Raw genomic sequence first — 24333 nt, 5'->3', positions numbered from 1 at the left:
TCCTTAGTAAAGTGGGCTGTAAAACTCTACCTTACTTCTCCCTGTGCAGACTGCGGACAGTCCTCCTCTAGCTCCACGAGGCAGGTGAAGCAATCATCTCCTTAAGCAGTAGCAACTGACACCTATTTACTAGGTAACTGCTGCATTTAAAGGGGATTAAGCACACTGAACTCTCTTTGAGCAGAAAGGCAAGGCCACCCCTCCCCACTGCGCTGCTTCTCAGGTGCACCTGGGCTCACATTAGGGTGGCTCACCCGAGCGAAAAACCTGCTGGAGAAGGAGGACAAATATTGGCTTGCTCCTCTCAGACTTGCACCATTACCAGTACACAAAACAAGAAGCATCTCCACACTGCAATCACAGCAGTAACCTGTGACCATAGCAGAGCTGACACTGGGCTGCCACAGCGCAGCTCCATTACCCCGGGCAGCGGGAGACGCGCCGGCGGTGGCACCTCGCCGACACCGCGCTGCCTGGCCCAGCATGGCAGAGCTCTGGGCAGAAAGCGAGAGCGTGCTGCAGGCTCACTGCTGAGCACGGCTGCCCTTCGCGGAGCCGCCTGAACAGTACCAGGTTGGAAATACAAGAAAAAAATGCAAAAGCAGGGGAAGGCCTGAGTGGAACGAGATCTACTCAAGGGAGCATAACTGGAATGTTAATGCAATAGGCAGTATAGAAACAAAAAAGGTTAAATCCAACTAACTTTAACCTGTGTTTAGAAAACTATGCTTACACAGCTAGACCAGGCAAATTTATACAAATCAGTGGTTTGATTAGTGCCTCTGCAGGAACATCCAGTCTAGAACATAAAACATGCTGGCTAACAGATAAAATAGCTGTCAACCAACCTGAATTCAACACATTTAAATCAGGCAAACCCAGTGGCAGGACAGTTTCTCCCACAAAGCAGTTGAAATCCTGGCAAGGAAAACAAAGAGCAAGAAAGGAAGCAACAACATAGCCTGTTCCAGATAGCCTAGCCTTTGGCAAGAAGCCACATTTCCCTACTATTCCCTGGTCGTGTCAGGAAAACACCATAATGTTCATTTTAGGAGCTTCTACTGTCCCTTTGTTTTTATTAACACTACTATCTTTTCCTTTTAGGTATGCTACTGCTTATCTTTTTCTTTTTAGACATGAGATTTTTTAATCACATGATCTACTAACACCAAAATAGCTTTGTGGAATGACTTTATCCCAGAAGTGCCAAAGCCACATTGTCCCATGGTTTAAGAGAAAAAGCATGACACTCAAATCTTTGCACTGTTTAAATGTTATTTTATTAAATATCTTCAGTTCAAGGTTTCATTGTAACAAAGCTATGAAGGTTCTACCAACATTCAGACCAAACAAACAAACACTAGCTAACTTTGTTTTAATTATTTCTATATCATGCAAAAATTCTGCATCAAATGCCTTCCATTTCCTGTTTAAAATGTGATATTTATAATATATATTATATAGATGCTTATATTAGCCCCATAAGAGAACATTAAGAATGCTAAAGGTGTACAGCTGTGTTTGATAATGGCCATACCAAGCTAAGGTTCTCATTAACTTAAAAGGAAACAAAACAAACAAAAAAACCCAAAGAGAGTTTGTCTCCAAGACTGTGCAAAACCAAAAAGCCCAACAGTTCTTTTCTTTTTAAATTTACTCTGAAATATGCAGATACTTAATACAGAGGGTTTTCTTTTTAATCATTAATAATCATCAGGTAAAGAGACAAGGAAGATCAGACCTAAAGAAGGCATGCATAATGGTTTGTATTTATCTTTTTAAAACTGCATAATTGTAATCTCCTGTTTGCTCTCTCTTTGTGGCTTTAAAAAAAAAAACAGAATAAAATAGCAAGGCTTTTCACTTTTCCACTTCGCTCACTGGCTTAGTGCTGTCTCAAAAATGTTTAGAAATAATAAAATCTAGTGTTTGCCCCCTATGGACTCAATCCCCACACTCCTCCCTGGGGTGGTAGAGGGAGGAAGAAAAGTGTATTTGTTCAGACAAACCCTGGGAAGCATGGATAGTCTTTTCCTTCATCTTGGGTTAGCTGCTCTAATCCTGGTGTGGGATAGCACCTCTCTAACAAAGGGAGCAGAGAGCTATATGGTGCAAAGTGACAGCTCCACTTTGTGCAACAGCTTCTACTTTCTGCATTCTGTTAAATAAGGATTAAAATTCCAAATTAGCTTTCCTCTCTTCCATAGTCTGTAAAAAGGCTGCCTCATACTTAGTATGCTGTCAATGCAATCACTTCAATTCCCTGGAAAGATCCAAAAATGATTACGGGTAGAAAGAAATTCAGGTAAAAGCCCACCCCAACTTCTGTAAATAATGAATAAGCCTGTGCCTTCCCCTTTGGTCAAGACAAATCCTGTTACTGAAAGGGTCCATCAGAAAGGCTGTTTTCTTCTTGGGGCTAGGATCCATTCTTGGTAAGGTCAACAAAACAATTCCACATTCCCCACCTAATGAATAAAGGAAATGGACTCCCTTTCCAGCAAAGAGTAGAAAGGAAGATGAATTGGCCCAAAGGACAAACATCAGATCATATGTGCTAATTCTCTTTCCCCTCTGCTGAATTCATGAGGTATCCTCTACCACCCAGAGGCAACACCAGCAGGTGGCCTGGAGTCCTTCGGCTACAGTTTGTTGAGGTTCTGATCTGATAGTTTTCTGTGTTACAACATCACTGTAAAAAATAGAAAAATTACCCAAATAAACACTAGGAAACATGACACTTACAAACATCAGATGGGTTAGTGGTAGGGAGAAGCACCTGGCTGGGGTTGCTGGCTCCCACTGCTATTTTAATCGGAGAACAAACAAATCAAACAGGAGGCCAGTAAACCCCTTTAACTCTATGGGTGCATATATTTCAGTATAAAAAACACACGCTATTTATGCCTCATATAGGAGTGTATGTGCAAGTCTTCATGAAGAACATAACACTAAGTTTCTTGTCTGCTTCCTAAGGAACGTGTTCTGCAGCACTGTGGATCCCAACTATGCTACTAGAAAGGAGAAAAAGAAAAAAAAAAAAGAAAGAAAAAGAAAATCCCATACATGTACCCTCCTCCTCGAAATTCTCCACTCTTAACGCAATGCCTTTTTTTTTTTTGTTAAATTAAATAAGCTGGCTTCAAACATCTGTGTTTGGCCAGGTAGTGGCTGCTTCTAAAACCAGCATCTCTGAAGAGCAAGCTTCTATTTAAGCTATATTTACTTAAACCCACTTTTATTTATCCCTACTTTCACCTTTAGTCTTAAATCAACATCTCATTTTGTTTTGTTTTTTAAAAAAAGTCTGTTTTGGGATCCAGCAGCCGAGCAACCAGCTTTCCATAGCGTTCTTGCTGTGCAGAAGAAGAAACTCAGGCTGAAGTCAGTCTGCTGGGCAACAGGAAGAGAAGTGTCTTTACTCTCTCTTGAACCCCAATCTTCACAGTGGCTCCTCTGGGGTCTCCTCGCCACCTCTCACTGATTAAAGTCACAGCACAGCCTGAATGCAATGTTAGCTTCCACCATGGCTTTGCGGAGCACAGTTCAGCAATCCGCTGCTCAAGCCACCTCCTTCTTGCTCTCCCTCTCTCTCTTTCTCTCTCCTTCACTTTTGCTTTCCCCTCACTTCATTTCTGCAAGATGTTCCAGCTGCTGCCATTTTCTTAGCCCTGGGAGAGGGGGGCGTGTTGGATAATCTGTCATTTATTTAGCATTACTCCTGTTTTTTGTTATTTTATACAAACAACATGTCTTTTTTTTTTTTTTTTTTTTTAAGATTTAAAAACACCTTCGTACAGCAGAAACAGACACGATGGATCCATGGAAAACAACAGAAAGGCAGCGCCTGGAGCATCAGATGCATGCAGGGTTTCGTGCATTTGGCTGCTGCCTGTTTGTAATTTGTATTTATTTATTTTTTAACGTCAAACAGACACGACCGTTGCTGTCGCTCAGGCACTCCAGAGCTGCTTGCTAAGAAGATTTTGCCCTCCAGCTGAGTATCTCCACAAGTTGCTGCAGTCAGGAAGATGTAGCATCCACCCAGAAAGGACAGGGGAGAACGGGATGAAAGATGGAAGGAAATAAAGCCAGAAGTTAGCTGTACACAATTAATAAAACAAGTTTTTCTACAGATTAATTATTGGGCACAGGGATAAACCCTTCCTGACACAAAACAGATTAGGGCTGGTTAGGAGAGCCCCGAAGACAAGAAGAGCACACTTTCCCTTCTGGTTGGGTGCGTATACCAATGAAAACCAATTACTTGCTAAAACATATTACTTGCTTGACTGGACCAGAGTGGGGTCCACTATCTAACAGTGATATGTCTCAGAAGTCAAAGAAGTTTCCCAAGGAGTGATCAAAGAATTTATTCCTAAGGAACAGTTTGTGCCTCACTCCAAATTGGCTTTTGCCTTGATTAGGAATATTTATTCTTTCTCTCTCTCTGAATGTATGAAGTCCGCAGCAATTTTGTCTCTGGAAGTTCTCAACATCTATACAGATACTGTCTTTTCTTCAGTTTTGCAAAGGTGTAGCCCCAGCAACAGCTTATAGCAAAGGCTTCTTCTGACTAATTTTGTGTCAAATAACTGAGTTTATTTTTATTAGTTTTAAGTTTGTTTCTTTTCATGTTCATTATCATCTCCCTGGCATGAAAGAGTAACCAAGATCTTCTGTTTAGCTTCTTTCTACCATTTCTTAGGTTTGCAAATCTTTTTCGCAAACTATCTTATTAGTCCTCTCCCTTCTTGATTCCTACTCTTTCTCTACACCAAAGTTCTCTGATTATTCTCAGACTTCTTTTAAGGCTACAGTTTTCTTTTAAAGTGACTTAGCCAAAACTGAACTCTTTCCATGTTTCTATTTAAGTATTATCATCCACTTCATTCCTTCTTCATCCTTATCCTTTTCTGCACTTGAACTGTTGCTCCAAAATGATGTGATGTGTTCACATGGCTGATCCCGCTGACCACACTGCCCCCACTGGTAATTGCACATGGTTACTCTTCCTTTGGAACCCCAAAATGCATGCAAATACTTCAATTTAGTTTATGGGTTTTTTAAAATATTGTTTTAACCAACATTCTGTGTTTTGGAAATGGCTCCTACTCTGCAGTTTTCAGAAGCTCTCCAAAACATACTTTTGGATGAGGTGCAACATTTCAGTAGCTGAGTCAAGGAAACATACCTCTTCTCTAGCAGCTAAGACTCTTCATTCCTAAGCTTCCTCAGAACTCCTAGGCATAGCCACTGAGTTGTACTGATCTTTAATTCAGTAATTTGTTCTGCATCTTTTTTGAGACTTCACAGTAGACTAAATCCAGGAGAGAAGTCTCCCTCAACATCTCTTTGATGCAAACTGATGCAAATAAGTTATTTTTGTTTCCCTGCAAAGGCTTTATCCTTCTCATTGCTTTACTCCCTGGAAATACAGCTGATTGACCAGCTCCCTTCAAAGCTTCCTCCTTCTGATGCACCCCAACTGTCTTTTGCTCTTCAAATTCCATCTGTGACCTCTCTGAGACTTGCTCATGGTGGTTCACATTCCTTTCTACTGCCTTCAATAGGGCCAAATCCCTCACAACACATAAGAGTGAAAACTGTTCTTGGCTTAGTCTTAAGTAGTACACAGGACTAAGACTCAAGTAGTAACTATACTTGAATCGTTTATTGTGAAATGACCACAATAAAATAAGCTCATTTCCCAGGTGCATCAACACAAACAACTGATAAAACCTCTAAGTTCTAGAAGTTTTTGTGTTTGCTTTTAAATAGAAGATGACCAGTAAAAAGGTCTTAAGATCAGGGAACTTAGATCTGTAAAATTACTGTGACATAACACTTCAGCATACAATAAAAGGAGGCAGAAAGACTTTGTATATCTAAGTAAGAGATATGAGTAAGGCAATAAACAAACCCAAATGTTTAAATGGAGTGTTTCAAAAGTAAATGCAACCATACTGCTGTCCTTCAAGAACAGAAAACAGTTGTTTGTTCATGTCAAATTTTATAATTAAAGCTTCTTCCCATGCTGAATTATGGCAAGCTACCTGGGGGATATTTTAAATTCTCTGATATTATTATTTCTTTAGATTTCTTTTCCTCCACATTTTCTCAACACTGTGCACTGAATAGCATTTACTAATCACAAAGTTGGTAGTAAAATTTGTATGAACAGATATTTACTCTTATGACATAGCAATTGTAGCATATAGATTTTATGATATGTTTTCTAGAGTCTGACATTCTTAGAAAAATGTCTGTACTAAAGGACTGGAAAGGTAAATCCCTGACACCTGGGAAACAGCAAAGCTGTGCACCCCATGAGGTACTCTTCCCCTCTGCTCTGCAGACCAGGATTAGCACTCTGTCCAAGCACAGAGATGAGTATGTGAGAGGAAGCACTGCTGGTACAGGGGTAGCTGCCCTCAGGCAAAACTATCTGGTACAAGACTCCAGTTTGTTGGGAATGGCAGATAATCCTACTGAATCCATAAGAAAGGGACTTAGGGAAAGGAACACCAGCTGATTAGTGGGATTTTTTTAGCCTGCAGACAACTAGACCACAGTTTTCTCACAGCCAGCTAAACACACTCAAGCAGTCTGCATTTGTGATACTGAACTCCCACATACAGCAGCCTCAGCTATGTGTATGACAGACTCCTTCCCCGATAGTCCATACCCACGTTTGATCCTCACTGGAGAGGTGCTGCAGGGGCTCCAGAGCAGTGGTAGTGGACATTCAGCCACTTGCCATCACGGCGGTGCCAGACGCGGGTCTCTTCAGATTGCGTGGTGCGGGGCCGGCCCTGGCCATCGATGTACTGTGTCAGGCGGATATAGGCGATGCAGGCAGCATCTTCACCAATGACATGGACATGGGGGTTCAGGATGGTGGTGTGTATTGGCTTGCTGTTCTTCGACAGTACTGGCAGAACATGCAAAACCATCAGCTTCATTTTACCATTAAGAGAAGAAACATCTTCCCTGCCCCTCCGACACTTTTGTATTCTACTCACCTCCAGCTGGATTCTGGGACACAACAAAAATTGCTCCTGCAATTTTCCAGGCAAAATCCAAGCAATTCTTTCCCCTATCACCTGTCCTTCTACTTCAGAATCGGGCCTTTATTATTCCCTAGAATCCTCTGGCCCCTTTGCTCGCACTTCTTCTGCAAAGCATACTAGCCACTCTTTCAACATCAGTGGTGTTGTTTCTTCAGTTATAGGAAAAGACCTTTTAATTATCACAATATTGCTACAAAAGAGTCAATAATCAGGAAACCTTTTAGCTAGGCCTGCATTAAATATGAGCAGGCCCCAGAGAAGTGAAAAATCACTCCAGAACAGCCACTTGAGAGACACGATCTCTCTGCATACTTAGCACTAAGAATTGCCTACTAAGGACCTTGAACGAACCCCCCAAATAAAACAAATTAAACAGCTCAGGATTTAACTTTTCAATTATCTCACCCTGTGGAGACATCCAGGAAGGGAGGCAACTATGGAGTGCATGCAACCCATATCACTATAAGTGACAGCATTTCTCTCAACTGTCCTGTCCCTGGCTGACAAGGTGACCCTTGTATCCACATAAGGGGTTCATTAGGTGTTAGAGATCTGAACCAGTCCAGGGAGAACTCAAACTGAAGGCATGACAGTGATTTGTGCATGACTATCTTTATATGTGACCATATAGCATGCCTACGCCAAATATACAGGCTTTTTCCATCAATACATGTTCATTTTTCCATTTCCATATCAGCAGGAAATCCAGTGCCTCAACCTTTTAAAACCCCTTCATTCCATGCTCACAAAATATTTGCACCAGGCAAATTGTACCTCTGTAGCGAAGGGAACTGGGGGTTAGAAATGAAACTGTTGCTAAAAAAGGCTTTGGAAAGAAAGCATGCTGGCTCTTATGAATGCCTCACAATCCACACAGAATCAAGCCCTTGCTGGTTTTCAGACAGCCTGTGAAAACAATGGCAGTTTTCCCCCCAAATGCCAAAGTTATGGTATAAAAGAAGATGAGAGAGAAGGCTGTTGGTATTACCAAATCTACCCACTCACAGTTCTCAAAGTAAAACTTATGGAAATCCATTCCTTCAACGAGGTTCCCCAGTGCTTCAGGTTCAAATGAGGTCAAACCAGGATCACAGATTTTCCTGAAAAAAAAAAAAATAAAAAAAAAAAATATATATATATATATACATACACACACAAGAACAAAAAACACACCACAGCCTTACAGCCTGCATTTGAACCCAAAGACTATTTACACAGTGAAGAGCTGGTAAGGCATGTGACTAGCACCCTGTGTACGCCTAGCAATTTCCTTACTCTGAGGATGAAGTCCCTGGAGGACTGAGGCCTACTGCAGCAACACAGAACTGGTGCTAGCTGGAATTTCACATAAAACATGTCTCTGCATTTCTGGCATACAAACTGTTTCCATTTCTTCACTCTCTGCCCATCTCACTGCTCTCCCCTCCCTTACAAAAGGGTATTTTGCTTTCGTCACTCTTGCTTCTTGATACCTGGCTACTACTTGAACCTCATATAAAGAGAGCTCAACCATATCCTGACTACAATTGATGGAGGCTAAAATGCATGATCCTTTCTACTGCGCATGGCCGGATGACTCTTACTCTTACCCAGGAGCCAGTACGTCACTTGTGCACAAACTGATAAACGACCTGTCAGAAGTCATCTACGCACTAACCAACTATACTTACGTATATGCCTCAAAGTCTCCATTGTTGATGGCTTCTATCAGCTGCTCTGTTATCTTAATGATCTCTTGCTTACGCACTGCGGACAAGAAGAAAGAGCAATTTAACTGTGCATAGGACTTGAATGGGAATATGGGGCTAAGTGGGTGATTCCTACAAGCAATTTGCAGCACACCATTAGTCTGGATCTCATAGGATGCTGCTCCCTGCATTCTGGAAACGCGCAGTAATGACAGCCATCCATATAAGGGTAGGGGAACAGTGGTATGAAAAGGGAATGGTGATCCTATAATGCAGAGAGAAGGGGAAATAAAGATATCTTATCCTGTTCAACTTTTCTTCTAGAAAGGTCTGTCTCAGTAACCAGGGCTGTATCCTGAATGACAGCTCTAGGTGCTTCTAGGGAGTCTGACCACTGAATGTCAGTAAACCCACCAACGTGAAACACTTGTCTGGCAGCTGTAAGAAGGGGAAACTCTTCACCACAGTAGCCGTACAAGAACGGCCACTGCATAGATCAAGCCAATTAGAAAAAGTCTCCCAACAACTTGCCTGTCACCATCACCAATACACCAGATATTATGAGTGCTGCAAATAAGCAATTGGGACGTGTAGGGGTAACTTCTGCAAGCTAGAAAGACAATCAAAGCAAGATGGATGGCTGGACCAACAGGTACACACTCTGTAGTACACACTCTGTTCTTCAGGAAGCTAGCTTCTGCCTATGGCAGATTTTTTTAGCACTCTGACAGCACTGCCATTAACTCAGCCCAGCTCACTGGACTTTGCGATGAACGAAGACAGCTGACTAGCGGTCTACTGTGGATTCAATCACTTTCTGGCCAGAACCTCTCTGCTCTCTTCTCTCAGTTTCCCACAGCTGATAACCCAGGTCCCACTGAGGCTTCAATTCATCTGCCCTGACTTAGGTGACATCTAAAATGTAGGTGTCTGAAACAGAAATAGTCACCTGACTGTCTCTCCTTTAGTCTCTGAAAAGAAGCAGGCACCTCTGGAAATCTCATCTGAGATATCTCAGATGCCTATTATTAGGGGAATGATGTTTAAATCTCACCTACCATCTTTTAAATGTTTGAGTCAGGGAAGATCAGTTCTACACTAGATGCCAGAAGATGCTAGTTTGAACTACCCTCCCCCTTAAACTTCATCCACACGTATATCTCATCCCAACATTGAGAAGCACAGCTGAAGACCAACAAGAAGACAACCTCATTGGCTGTGAAAGGTGCCTGCACCTATTCTGGAAATCCAGTAAGAGATTTATACTGCCCAGCTAGCCACAGAAACATCTCAGAAGACAACTGGCTCACGACAGTAAGGGAGGTTTTGCCACTAGGGCTGTAACATCACATTTCTGTACATAGAATGATGTATGCAGGGAACGTATCAAAAGGGCACAACGGGTTTTGTCTATTATGAAAAATATTTTTTACAAGGTGTTGTTTCCCCATGAAGCTGTGCCTACACACTGGATCTCCCTCCCCATGCAGAGGGCATGCAAATGTGCACCACCTGGAAGAGAAAGTCCCTGGGAAAGGCTCTGTTTGGGATGAGTGAGGAAATCTGCAGGCCACAGCCACCAAGTGCTAGCTTATCTCAAGGGGATTTGCATCCCCTTCCCAAATTCGCTACGCAGCAGCATTCACCCTGTATTTCAGCACAAGCCCATTTCATCAAACTGAGCACTAGAACTGACCCACAGAAGGTGACCCATTTTTCCAAAGGGTGGGAAGCCACGGGATTTCACCCGGCAGGCATTCGTGCCTGTCGCTCATGGTGCAATTCACAGGGCTCCCTACCTGACGCTGCGGGAGGACACAACAGGGCAGCAAGCGTGCCTCAGTACAGACATGGAAGTCTGACATCTGCCTCCTGAAACGCTCACTGCTGTTCTACTGTCTTTTCCGAGTTTCCCAACAGGCAGCCCCGGGAGGAGGTTTCCTCTACCGCAGCCTGCCGCCACGCGTGCACCATCCCCAGCGAGGAGACCGCGCATATTCACGCCGCGGGAACTCTAGGCCCCTCAGCATCCCTCTTCGCTGAGCACCTCCCCGCCGCCCCTCGGGGCGAGGAGGGCAGCAGCGCGCCCCTGCCCGGCGGCGGCGGGGGCAGCGGCGGCGGCGGCGGCGCGCGGGCGGGCGCGCGCGGCACCGCTCCCAGCCGCGGGAGCGCGCCCGCCCGCGCCCCTCCCCGCCGCCGCGGCACCGCGGCGCCCCCCGGCGGCCGCCGCCGCGCCCTGCAGCCGCCGCCGCGCCGCGGAGCTCCGCGGCCCCCTTGGCCCCCCCTCGGCCCCCCCCCGCCGGACCTGCCGCCACCCCGGCACCGAACGGCCGTGCCCGCGCCGGGCACCAGCTCAGGGCAGCGGGTGAGCTCAGAAGGGCACCTGGTCCTTCCCCGGAGAAACAGGCAGATAACGGATGTACAGGCGGAGAAAAGAAGGGAAACAAAAAGTCTAAGGTTACTAGCATTAGTAGCACTACTCCACTACGCTACCCAGCTGCTAACTTACACGGTGCACTGTTAAGCACAAAGGGAACTACTGGAGTTAGCAAGGGCTCCGACCGAGCACGCTCTAACTCCAATGTCTGCCCTGGGCTGTCCCAGGCAAGAAGCTTCTCTTCACAAGACTGGGTAGCTGCAAAACAAACGTAAGCATTAAAATAATAAACAAACAAACAAGCCAGAAAGCAAAATAAAAACCAACAAAGAAGTACAAACACACACAGCCCCAACCAGAAAGCAAAATAAAAACCAGCAAAGAAGCACAGACACACACAGCCCCAACCCCCCTCTGCACACAGACACATCCACATTCCAGCAACCTCTGCCCGCTTTGCTGCCTCTGTCACATCAGCTGAGCTGGACACTGCTCAGAGGGGACCACCATGGCACCCGGGCAGGAGACCCTTCAGACACAGCAGGAATCACTGATGCTGTGGGAGGTGGTCTGAAGATGTCCTAAAAGGTTGGTCAGAGTGGTGACAGAGCAGCACAAGGGCAAGCACAAGATACAAGTGAAAGGGAAAGAAAGCAGGGCATCCAAATCACTGCAAATCTCAAATCAGAGAGGCGCAGGAAGGGAGAATGCTGCCCCACTTGGTAAAGTAGTGATTTGGCACTCCTCAGGGTACCAAAGTAGGGCCTTTCTACAAACAAGAGGAATGGGTTAATAAGAAAGCCGTGATGGATGTTTCACAGCAAAAAGGACTTAAGAGATCATATCCCTTCCAGTCTAGCTAGGCAAAACACCTTCCCCTGGTGCCTCACAAACTCAGCGGTTTGACATTCTTAGCACTACTTCAAAAATAAGTAACAGAGAGGCTCTGAATGCTGCATCATATGAGATACTAGAGCTGTGTGCAGGAAACCAGGGAAAGATGACAAGAGAAGGAGACAGAAGAGGGCATGCCTGTTCCTTCCTCATCACCATAATGGTCTGAATAGATGAATCAAAATACTTCAGCTCACATTAAGGATCCTTCTACTACATCTTTAAATAGTCAGAAGACTAGTCAGGTAGGGGGAAGGCTGGGAACTCCACCAAAGTTTTCTCCAACCTACTAGTTTTTCCTTACCCTTTCTCAAGGTTTCTCAGCCACAGGCTCCTCTACAGAGGCAGCCAATTCAGGAAGGATCAGGCAGAAGGTACCATAACTGACAGACTAACCAAGGTCCCAATTAACTGAGATAGTGAGAGAGACATGTAAGGCAAAGCACACAACAGAGAGATGCCCCTCAGAGCCAACATTATCTAAAGGTTTTCATTCAAAGCACCTAACTGGATCCAGAAATGCTGAGGGGTCTTCCAGCAGCCACAGCCTCACTTCCAAAGCATCCTTGAAACAGTCTGCAAAAGCTACTTTTCACTCGTTCTGTACCTCCTGAGCACCATCCGAATCTGGGGAGCTTGAAAGTTCTTGATCAAACAAGACTGAATTCAGCCTCACAAATCCCCTCCAAAGTAGATCTGCACCATTGTCCCCATTTACAGAAAGGAAAACTAAGAGATGCAGTGACTTGCCTGAGGTGTCCAAAAAAGGCAGTATCCCTGCAAAGAACTCCACACCTTACCCAGATGAAAGCAAGGGAATGAAATTAGCTAAGATGAGGTTCTTTTTTTTTTTTTTTCTTCAAAAGGGGAAGGAAAAATTTGGAGAATTTCAGTGTGCAAGGAAGGGATTTTGCAGGAAGGGAGATGATTTCTTTTTATTCCGGAGTACTGGAAATGAAAAATCAACATTCTGGAAGGAAGTTGAGGAAGGGAAGGAGAAATAGGAAAGGTGGAGGAAGGGGTTGGAAAAAGATGCCGTGAAGCACTGCACCCCTGGACTTACTGGCTGAGAAACAGAGAGAAAGCTGGGACTGCATGGACTCAGTCTGTGTTTTGCTCTCACTTTGCCTCCGTCCTTCAAGCACTGAGCTGCCGTCCCCGGTGGAGAGAGGGGAAGCTAGCATGGCAGGGAATTAAAACACAAACACAAACAAAACACGCAAGTTCAGTAAATAAAAAAAGAGAAAGGAAATAGGAGAACATTAAAGAAACCACAATGCTGGGCACAAAACATGCAGGAGTATCCTCCAGGGCAAAGTCGAGTAGACAGCTCTACAGCATGGTCCTGCTGTGCAATTTGTAGGGACATTGTGGGGGGAAGCTGGCCCCCTTAGCTCCACCACAGTGGAAACAACATAGCCTTGAGGCAACTGTCACTAATGTATCAAGGCTGTCTCATACTCCACAGCAGAATAGATCTGCATAACCTGCCTCTATTGAAAACAAGAGGTGAGAAGAGGAACTGTACAAGCACTTCCCTTTTCCCAGAGTCATGGCTATGCAGAATGCTGATAACTCCAACACTCCCAAAACTTTTGGTCTATTTAATTTTGCTTTGAGTGCTTGCTTAGCTTAAAACATGGAGGGGCAGGAGTTGAACAGGAGGCATCTGGTGAATGCTGCTGTACTTAGAAGTAAAGCACTAAAATTACCTGTTAGAGCTGGCTATAGCACAAATCATTACTCTTCAAGCTCCTTTCTTCTCAACCACAATTAAAATGCTTCCTTCTATTAAAAAACATATTCTAACAGCTCTGCCAATACATCTCAGCTGTGATCTGCAGCAATGCAGCCCTATACAATTCTTCAGTGCATCTGGTCCTGGCCAACAGCCAGCTGCCCTCCTTCCCACCTCCCTTCTATTCCAGTCCTAGCCTTCCTCTCTTCATAGCACTCATATTCCTGACTTGCATTGGCTCAAGCCCCGGAACTCTCCTGAACAGAAACTGCCAAAGGAGACAAAGTTTTGGACAAATATCTGTTCTGGACAGATATCCAGTAGAGATTAGATAAATCCATTTCATTATCACATTACAAAAGCCATCCAGTTCCCTTCCCTCAAAGCTTGGTTCTTAAACCATGGATTCCTCTTTGGAAAAAAGGTGAGAGGTAGAATACTATCCTGTAATGAGGTCAGGTCTTATCTGAAACAATTTGTATTGCAGAGTTCAGTCAGCCACTGGCATGCTCCTGATGGTTCCTGATGACTTCTCAGAAGAGGAGCCAGCAGCTTATGATAAGCCGCAGGAAAAGCTTCAGGAAGCGTCCCAGGTGACTGAGGTGACATTACTGCGCCCACCACCTGAACATCACAAGGCCAGCAATGATTCTTCCCTGGCCACGTAACTCTCATTGAGCACAGGGAGAGCAAGAGTACCTCTGCCTCAAAATGCAAACTGCTGTCACATTTGCCTCAAAATGTGAACTGCATTCACTCATCCTGAATCTGCTTTTTCAGGAGAACTTCTTTCCTTTCCTCCCTCTTTTGAGGGTCAGAAAATGGGCAGCTTCTCAAACAACATGAGCAAATATGGGACTCTGGAATGGTCAGAGCTCCTTCATCTAAGACAGTTTTATAAGCACAGAATATTTATGATGTGGTCACTGAAAAGTGTGAAATTTCTCGTTAGCATCTCCCTCTTCTGAAATCTCAGTCAGGGACATGGAAAATCATCTCTGTTCATAGATAAAAAGTTGAGAATGATCTTCATCTTAGAAACAACGAAAATAGGCCCAAAGAGAAGAGGGGGAAAAAAAAAAGTGCGTGCATCACTGAAGAGATTCTCAGAAATGGGCGCGAAGGGAAACTGTGCTCCTCTTGTGGGGGAGTGATAAGAGAGATTTCAACTCTCTGCAACCTGTGGGGAAGCACAGAAAGCACAGCTAGACTCCAAACCTCAAGGGACCAGTAGGGATTTTCCAAGCCTAGAAATGGACTGGAGATGAATAGATTATGATATTTGCAAGGAAAGAATTTCCACTCAAACAAAATCAGATTAGTTCAGGGCAAACAGGGTTCATATACCAGAAAGGCAAAGTCAACTGGTTCCTCAAAGCATGGCCCCCCCTGCAACAGGAATGGCAGTCTTGACAAATTTATGACTTAGTCACACACACAAATTTGGGATCAAATCTCCAGGATCCCCTCTCTGCACTTAACAGTATTAGAGCTTACAGGCAAAACACCTACCTTTGAGATCCTCATCTTCAGTAGTGGTGTTACAGCTCTCTGTGGAACCCTGCATGGCAGAACAGAACATTACCAGACATCAGCAGTCAGGAGCATTAGTAAATGCTTTGATTTGTTTGTGGAAGATGAGGAAGGCAGAAAAATACAGGCAGGTATGACATGGACTGGATAATACAAAGAAGATTTGGATGGAAGTGAGACAAATATCAAGCAAAGCTTAACAGCATCTCTTCTAAACTTTTGCATGTTCAAGCAGTTCAGCCCCTCCACACAGACCTTTCACAAGAACAGAAGTTAAACTCTATCAAGTGAGATCAAATGGGAGTTGCTTCTGTTTGGAAGAATAGCAGCCACAGGAAGCTAAAAAAGGGTTCCTAGGCTTTCTCAAAGGAACAGGTCTCCATTTCCAGAAGAAATAAGTGCATGAGTGCCTGTATCTTCTCATCCACCCCACATAGTGGTGGGGTGCTTATACACCAAACTAGAAAGAGATTATCATATTTGAACAGTCGCCCCTACTCAGCCTCTTCTAGAGATCCACAGCTGTACAACACAACCTTCCCACTTCTGCCACCAGCTGCATTCAGAAGCATGCTACAAACCAAACACCAGAAAGGCAGAAACCGAAGTCAGAAACACAAAGATGAGAATGACAAGAGGGAGCGGAAGTTTCTCTGACAACACTCCCATCCCTTACCTTTATGCCATCTGTAGCATTATGGACAACAGTTGTTTGAGGCTCCTAGGAAAGGATGGAAGAATTCATTAAACTCTAGTTCTAAGGCATTATTTTCTCATATGCTTTCACTCCCCAGCAAGTGGAGAAAAGGTGACTGACATAAAAATCAAACCACAAACTCCAAACAGCACACGTGCGCTTGCGTGCGTGTGCACACACTTCCTGCACAGGTTTCCTGAAGAGAGAGACTGTACTAAAAGCTACAGTCACTAGGAGACAAAGCCCCCAGATTCCCTGCAACTCCCTCAAATTCCCAGTTGGCTTCTTGAGAACCATGCTGGCACAAATGCCAGATAGCAATAGAACAGAAAGTCTCCACCCTACAGGCTGTTCATGAAGTAATGACCCCTCAGCAGTGTCTTTACTAGAAATTGCTTCAGAAGGTGTAGAGATGGAGGGAAGCATAATACTGGGCTGGGGCCTTTGTCTCCCAGTTTTTTGTCAAGTTTGCCAGGTATTTTACCCTGAAAAGGGACATTCATAATTTCCATAAGAGGGTTGATAAGCCAGAGCACCCAAATGCTTCTCAGTGAGGAGCTACTATGGAAACTGGGCTGTGAAAAAAGGCACATTTTTCTAGAACAGGTCTCTAAAATGAGATCTGATTTCAAAAAGTAATAATAATAATAATAAATTCAGAAAGGCTCTCTCAGCATCAAAGCCATAACAAAAAAAGCCAGTGAAGGGAGAGCTGAAAATTATGAAGTGTCCCAAGAACGCTTCACCCTACAACAAACAAGAAGAATATCAAATCTCCCCATCTACCCCACAAAACCACCAAACCCAGCTCTCTGGTCCACACAACGAAGAGCAGCTACTAGGGCTGTGGGTGCTAACTAGCTCCTGCACTTATTCCTTCATTACAGGGACAAGACTTCAGAATCCTGCACCATTTCTTCCTGCTGACATGGCTGTTGTGGGGTGGTTCAGTGAGGGCATCAGTGACTGTGACGGTGCAGTGACGTACACTCACCCATCCATCTCTGGTACCCATTTCACTGCTGCCTGATCTCCCAAGCATAGAGAGGCAGACCACACTGCGCTGTGGTGTTAGACGTGCTAGGCACAGGGCACCCTACAAATACTGCTGCACGCAGTCCATTAAACAGAGAATGACAGCACAGCAAGTCAGCTAGCTGCAGAGGATCAACCACACAACTTAGCAGGCCAAAAGGGCCATCAAAGGATTCCTCTGAAAACTCTCTGCCTGCCCTTTCTCCTGTGGCGTCCTGAAGTCCATCCTCCTTTTCCCAGGTGTTGGAGAGTGGATGAAGTCACCCACTCTCTTCTTCCAAACCAGCCTCCCCAAAGCCAGCAGGAACAGTTGAACGGGACACACAGAACTATATAGGGATGGCACAAGGGGAAGTCCAGGCAAGCTGCGGTCCCCACATCCAACCACTGCTCTGCTCAGCCCCCCCAGCCCAAAGCCTGTGAGGCTGTGATCAGGCCCCACAGCAGCACAGGGACACACACAGAACGAAGCCAAAACACAAGCTGAAACAGAGCAGCACAAGCAGCACTCAGGGGTGGGGGGAGGGAGGGGACAAAATCAAAATTAAACCAAACAGGAAAAAAAAAAATAGCGGTTGGGGAAGATACCATGGACGTCTGCACTGGGGGTGTTTCTTTTGCAGTGCTTACTATACTGGTTTTGTTGTTGCTCTGTGGCTGAGACAGAAAAACATCATTTTAGTTCCCCTGCTGGGCAGCAGAGGCAGCAAGAAAATGACAGTATTGCTCTTAATCCCAACCATCTCCACAGACCCTCCCCTCCCCACAAGCTCATTCACCAAGAAGAGAGAGGAAGAAGGAATGCTGCCCCGGCTTCTGGACATCATCCTTCCCTCAGAGGTGACAGATGTAGTAAGGGATATACCAAAACCCAAATGTGGATGGACTGCTGGAGCTAAAAGGAGGGAAAACAAAAGGAAAAAAGGCAGCAGCTCAAAGGGGTGGGGGAATCCTGGAATAAGTACCAGCAAAAATATTTGGGGAAGAAGGATGAGAAATGGCAGCAGCCCATAAGAGAAAGAGACTGCAAAAGTGAGAGGGACGCAATAGTCATGGTACAGTCTCAAACAGGGGACAAATAGGAGTCATGACGGAGAATTCCCAAAGTGTGCAGGTACAATCCTAGGTATGTGATGATGAGGAGGGTCCCAGATAATCTGCCGATGGGAGAAAAGTTGTGGTCAGCCCTAGAAAGGGTAGAGAAAAAGTGAGGTATGGTGTGTTGGGTCCCTGCTGTGACCTGAATTAAGAGACTTCAGGACCAAAATATGGAGGTGGTGGGCAGGCGGAGAAAAGGCTGCAAAATCCCCCAAGTAGCAAGTCCTCCAGATGGTGCCCAGTAGTTTTGCATCCTTCCCCACTTCAGTCTCTCTTGTAGCTGTGGTAGAAGGATAAAACCTCTATTTCCTGCATTCACCCAGCACAATAGTAAGGCAATCACCAGCTTCCTGCAAGGAAATGCCCCATTGAATCACATATGACAGTTAAGCCAGCAATGAGCAAAGTCTCCTTTTGTGGGATGACAAACCAGTGTACACTAGTATGCATTTCCTAGCCCACAAATCCATTCAGTTGTTGGAAAAGGCCCAAAATTTTCACTCCTTGATACCCTGCCATGCCAGGTATTTAGCTCTCTTTCTGTCAGACACCAGCAACAATATCAAAATCAGCACTGCAGGAGACTCACCAAAACCCCTTGGTTTATACATGATGATTCCTGGAACTGATCTCAAAGCAGTCTGACCTCATTGCAGCTGCTTTTTATCCCACCCTTTTGAGGACTGCAAACTCACACTGCAAAACATCAGGCCCTCATCACCCAGTAACCAGCACCAAGAATGCAGAAGTCAAATGCTGAGCTGGAAACGTGTGCCAAAAGTTTAATTATGTCAACTAGAAACAGATCCTATGAGGTTGAGACTTCACACCCACCCACTAACGCTTTGGCTTCCCTTTACAAGCAGAAGGCTTTGGCTGAGCTATCCCTTTTGGAGATAGAGGAAGAAAGAGAGGGTAAAGAAAAGAGAAAAGGCAGGGAGAGGAAGTGGAAGAGAGAGGCAAGAACGAATTCTTAAAAAGTCTGTGGGAAAAAGAGTATATGACATGCTCATCCCCGAAGCTAAGAAAGGAGAAACACTTCACAATTTACTGCTTACTGCCTCTCCCTGTACAGCCTCACATTGTCCTAAGACTTTGGCCTTCCAAGAGCCTTGCCTCCTGCATGCATTTCCAGCCTGATGGCAGAAGAGATGAGAGGGCACTGTGGATGCAAGAGGGAAGAAGAGCAACCTGGGAAAAAAAACAAAACAAAACAAAAAACCCCCCACAGATCCCAAGCTATTTTGTGGCACAAACACAACCAGACTTCTGGCAACATTTGGGTCCACCCATCCACACTGCACTGAGGTTCCTGTACCTCTTAGGAAACAGTAATCCTAAGGCAAAGAGATGCGTCTTCCAAATCTCTTCCAGTGAGAAGAGCACAACTTATTTTTCTTAGTCTACTGGAGTATGAAGATAAAGTTAGTATGAAAGAAGCTATACAAAAACTCTCTTGATTTTTACTCAGTTCTTTAGATGCGCTTCCTAAAGGTCTAGTTTCTGGAAGGCTTTATAATTGAAGTCCAATGGAAAAATAACCCAGGAAGCCACTGTTCTAAGTCGACAGCAGTTTTTAAAGGTGTGGGATGTCACCTTACAAAGCACAAACCTGCACACACCCCAAATGCACAGCCTCCTCTTTCGGCTGCACTGAATGCCCTGTGCATCCATCATGCTCTTCCCCATCCAGTGGGCTGGAGAAGACTGAGCATCATTTTTACCACTTGCTATGCATTGGCTTTCCAGATTCATGTAGTATTTTATTCCAGGACAGAGTCCAGGTAAATAAGAGGCGAAAGTCTTAGCCTGTCTTGGCTTTGGAGTTATCTGATGTACTGATCTTTCCCATATACCCATGTCTCGTGGCCACCTAGCCAACCGTCATTCACTGGAGAAGACTGGCATACCCTTCACAGAGCCCAAGAGCCATGGGAGACTCTTACCCCCTCCTTTCCCTCCCACTCCCAGCCAACAGCACAGTCACTGGATAGGCCACGATCCTTGGCAGTTCACAGCGGTACAGCTCAACTTAAAAGAAGCCAATTCACCTAAAAAGGTGCCAGGCCCTTCTAAAGATCTATTTAATATGATTAGTTTTGGCACAGCAGTTGGAAGTGCTTCCTGAGCTAGACAAGAGACAGACAGACAGGCACAAACAACACAGAGGGTGCAAGAGAAAGAAAACAGACCAGTGATCATATCGCTAGGGACACACACTTCTAGCCAACTAAAAGCAAGTAAGTACCAACATATGGGCTCTCTCTGGTTATTTAGCCACCTTCACTGTCTCAATGTTTTCCGAGGCTGACACTTGCATGGTTTACATATCCCAGCTGCTTTAAAACAACATGCAGAGGGAATTTGAGTATTGCTGGCAGTGGGCAGAAAAGAAAGGAAAGACAGGCACAAAGCACTCCTGCCCTGGACTTTTGTATAGACAGGGCTAGTGAAAAGTCAGTCTCTCACGTCAGATTTTCCGAGCAGTACTTTGGGACTACTTTTTGTGTTTACATGGGTTTAAGGTGTTATTGAAGGAGGAAGGGGGTAAATATTTTCCAGATAGTAATGCAGACACATTTTTTTCTGCTTTCTCAGTACTCTAATGTTCCTATCTGCAATAGGGGAGAAATTCTAACATTCTTATTCTAACAGAGAGAGGAGCTACAATGCAATAACTAATTTTTGCACTTTTCCAGACCTCAGTGTCAGAGACACAGGCATTACCTAATGGGCTGTACATGACTCCTTACAATATGGCACTGGCCAATTTTTTCTTTGCTCCCTTGAGACTGGATTTGACTACTTGTCTGACAAACTCTATGGATGTCAAACACATCTGGATGGATGAAAAAAGGAAATGAATAGGACAGGGAAGGCAGTTACCAGGTATTTGATCATGCTGGGAGACATAAATGAGATCAGGACAAAAGGAAGTTTTGGATTATAAAGGCTCTGACAAACCTTTTCAGTATAGAATGCTAAAAAAAGAAGTGACCGGCAGCTTTGAGCCACCCGGCGGTGCTGTGCCCACACCTTTCATCTGAACAGTGGAGCCCCATCAGTCTCTGCCACATTTGGAGCGACTCCAAGTTTGTTCTACACTGCAGGGCTCCCACCAGGGATGACGGCACCAACACCAGGCAAAGCACCTGCTCCTCTTTTTGGCACCTCTGCAACAGAATGACAAAGCCCCATGTCCAGGCAAGGCACACACCTGCTCTGCTGAGACCAGGAGAACCACTGCCTTTTTTGTTTCACACTCAGTTCAGACACCGATAGCAGGCAACGTCAAACTGCGTTTCCAGCAGTTGCTTTTCTGTACAAAATGGGAACTGTGCAGCTGGCCGGGGGCCAGACAATCACAGGGCCCTTTTAGTGAGGACATGGACCTTTCAGTGCACGATGATCCCCCCGCCACCGCCCCCCTGCACAGACATGCTATGTAGGGTGATGAGCACAAGCCGAGCGTGCATGGCATGAGAATGGCGGATGCACGAATCGCAGGCAGCTTACGGGAGGTGCTCACCATCAAATGCACACTGGAGCTCGACTTCCTTTTCTGGACACACCATTGAGAGAGGGAAAGAGAAGGGAAGAGAGGAGATGAGAAGAAAAGCACAGAAACTATTCACACATCAGTGTGCCAGCAAGGTCCCCCCTGCCAATAACGCTCCCCTAGGGACAGGAATAAGCAGCAGCAGAAATGCACAGACATGTGAAAAGATACAGAGGAAAGTCGCCATTAAAGAACACCACTACAAACCAGGGGAAAGGGCAGGGTTAAAGATCCCCACCCACTCAAATGTCAAAGTCAGAACATAGGTGCCCCACGCACAGATGTAAGGGAGAGGAGAAGAGGGAGGAATATATAGGCACAAGATGTGGGTATGTGCTCTCCCACCTCAGAGCAAAGTGCAGCTTCCCCAGCCACACTGAAGAGGTAGGCACAAAACTCCCCACGCATTCACATTTGGAGGAAGTAAATGTGTGTGTGCAACCAGACTGAGAGGGTAGTGAGGAAGACACAACAGCAGAGGCATTCCCAAGGGCTAAAGAAAGAAGAGGGAACTTCTGTGGATAGCACGGGGGGGAGGAAGGCTCCCTCGCACAGGGATTGGGGCTGACGCAGGAGAGGAAAGATGCACCCACGCTCAGAGGTGGAGGAAAGGCAAGGAAGGCAAAGAGGTGCTCCACAGTCAGAGCACCTCATGCTCTTAGAGGCTGGGAGAAGAACAAACAGGGACCAGTGCTCAAACACTACTCATCTTTCTCAGATATTATTCTTGTTCAAAAACAACTTCAGCCATACTCTTCACACTGAACTTTACTCTCCAGTAAACCAGGCTCAGCATGCATTTCTCTGCTCTTTCACAATACTGATCAGTGCTGTCCTGAGCCTGAGAGGTTTTTCTTCATTATAACACTAGCTGTTCCCTCAGCTATCTCTGCATGTGTTTTCCATCTGCTCTTCTCCTTTAGTACTATCTATGCTATTTCTCTGCTGCCTACTACTCAGGGGGAGGTGCTACACTGTAGGACAGCACTTCCCAGCCCACAGTGGCATGGCTCAGCTACGTAGATCTGGATTCCTGCACACTACCGCTTCCCACCTCTGGAGCAGCCCTTGGACTCAGTACAGCCCATGGAGTTGTACCTCCCCATTTCACATACTTAGAGAGGGCCCTCCCAGTTTTCACCTTGAATCCTGCCTACGCACCTGCTATCCTCACGTTAGAGCTCACGCACACATACAGATTGCTGTGTCTTTGTGAGTAGGAAGTGCCCATGTTCACCTCATACCCAGAACCACATTCCTATTTACTCTCTAAAGTCCAGAATCATGCAGACCCCACAGGAACAGTTTTAAACTAGCAAACTTCCTGCCTCATCTGATGTTGAATTCCAGTATGGACAGACGCTGGTGCCGGCAGATCTGTTCAGCATTTTGCTTGCCAAACTTCCGTTTCACAGAGGCAACATGGGCCTTGGCGTCACCTGGTTTACAAACTTGTGATTCCTCTCATCTTCTTTTCAGACAATTCAGCTTCTCCACAACTTTTTCCTCAAGCAAGAGCTAAAATGGGAGGGACCACCAGTACATGAATATGATGCTCAGACCACCAACAACTCAGAGAAGTCCTTGTTCCCTGTCACAGAGCAGAATTCTTATCTGGGAAAACTGGAAACTCACACCAGCTGAAAAACTACTCCAAAACTTGAGGTTTTATTTTTAATTTATCCTACAAGTTGCAGCAGACAGAGACCACACATATACTGCAGGGAAGCTTTTGCTTAAGGAAGATGGTCTCATTAGAAATGCCAACAGATTTCCAGCGAGTTACAGAAACAAGAAGAGGGGTGGAAAAAGTTGAGAGACAACCAAATAGTTTCATACAAAAGGAGAGTTAACCAAGCCACACAGAAAAAAAAATCACACCTCCCTCCCCTCATTTCTCTTTTCAGAAATTAGAGACAAGAGAAACACTGACACAGGAAGAAACTGAGCCTTCTGCAGATCAGAATTTAATTAGAGCACAATCTAAATTTAAAACACTGCTGCTCTATTAACATGGCATGATGGATTCTGGAAATCCCAGACAGTGCATCATTACTGGCCAGTATAATAACAAGAAAAAACAGCTAGTTAAGCAATACGAAATGGATGGGGAGTGAGGTCTGTGTTAAGACCAAAGCATAAGAGACAGATCAGGACTGACAGTAAGTGCTCAAGCATCAAAACACAATAAACACCCAAGACAAAATATTGTCAAGGAAATCACTAACAACAGATCAGTCTCCCCACCTCCTCTTTAACAGCTGCATAAGTTGTCTACGGCACCTTTCCAAGATCACTAGATGAGCGAGCAAAACTTCTTTTTGTGTTATGTGACTACAGCTAGCAAAGAAAATAAAGTAACAGAAGTTTGGTTATGGACAGAGTTCTCTGTTCCCTTCCATAACACGGCTACATCTCTATAAGTATATCTAGGCAGTGGAAGGACATCCCAGGAAACAGAAAAAAAATGTTGCAGGCAGAGAGACAGCCTATGGTAAGTTACCTCACTGATCACTGCAAAGATTTTCCTAAATCTGAGAAGTGACAAAACATTCTCCCAAAGCAGTATGGACAATATTTTCCTCTCAAACCCAAGGGTGAATCTTTGTTAATATTCTGTATCTGTATTTGTGTGAAACTC

At 45.0% G+C, this 24333-nt stretch overlaps 1 protein-coding gene across 11 annotated transcripts in view; it reads right to left on the bottom strand.

The window, feature by feature from the left end:
- Positions 1 to 1257: 1257 nt before the first annotated feature.
- Positions 1258 to 24333, bottom strand: part of CAMK2G (calcium/calmodulin dependent protein kinase II gamma) — a 123558-nt gene continuing 100482 nt past the window's right edge. The window contains exons 14-21 of one of the 11 annotated variants that reach the window (XM_067299904.1): positions 17624 to 17692; positions 15980 to 16024; positions 15283 to 15331; positions 13096 to 13209; positions 8744 to 8819; positions 8079 to 8173; positions 6689 to 6934; positions 1258 to 4017 (exon numbers count right to left, since the gene is read on the bottom strand). In XM_067299904.1, coding sequence (XP_067156005.1) covers positions 6702 to 6934; positions 8079 to 8173; positions 8744 to 8819; positions 13096 to 13209; positions 15283 to 15331; positions 15980 to 16024; positions 17624 to 17692 — 681 coding nt within the window. In that variant the 3' untranslated portion in view covers positions 1258 to 4017; positions 6689 to 6701. Of the gene's footprint in view, positions 4018 to 6688; positions 6960 to 7025; positions 7223 to 8078; positions 8174 to 8743; positions 8820 to 13095; positions 13210 to 15282; positions 15332 to 15979; positions 16025 to 17623; positions 17693 to 24333 lie in introns of those variants that run through there. The other 10 variants (XM_067299903.1, XM_067299905.1, XR_010884717.1 and 7 more) reach the window with 10 other exon arrangements.

Source organism: Apteryx mantelli, chromosome 7, assembly GCF_036417845.1.
Source record: "Apteryx mantelli isolate bAptMan1 chromosome 7, bAptMan1.hap1, whole genome shotgun sequence".
NCBI classification, from domain to species: Eukaryota; Metazoa; Chordata; class Aves; order Apterygiformes; family Apterygidae; genus Apteryx; species Apteryx mantelli.
The sequence above is the reverse complement of the archived record's forward strand: the minus strand, read 5'-3'. Positions and strand labels throughout refer to the sequence as shown.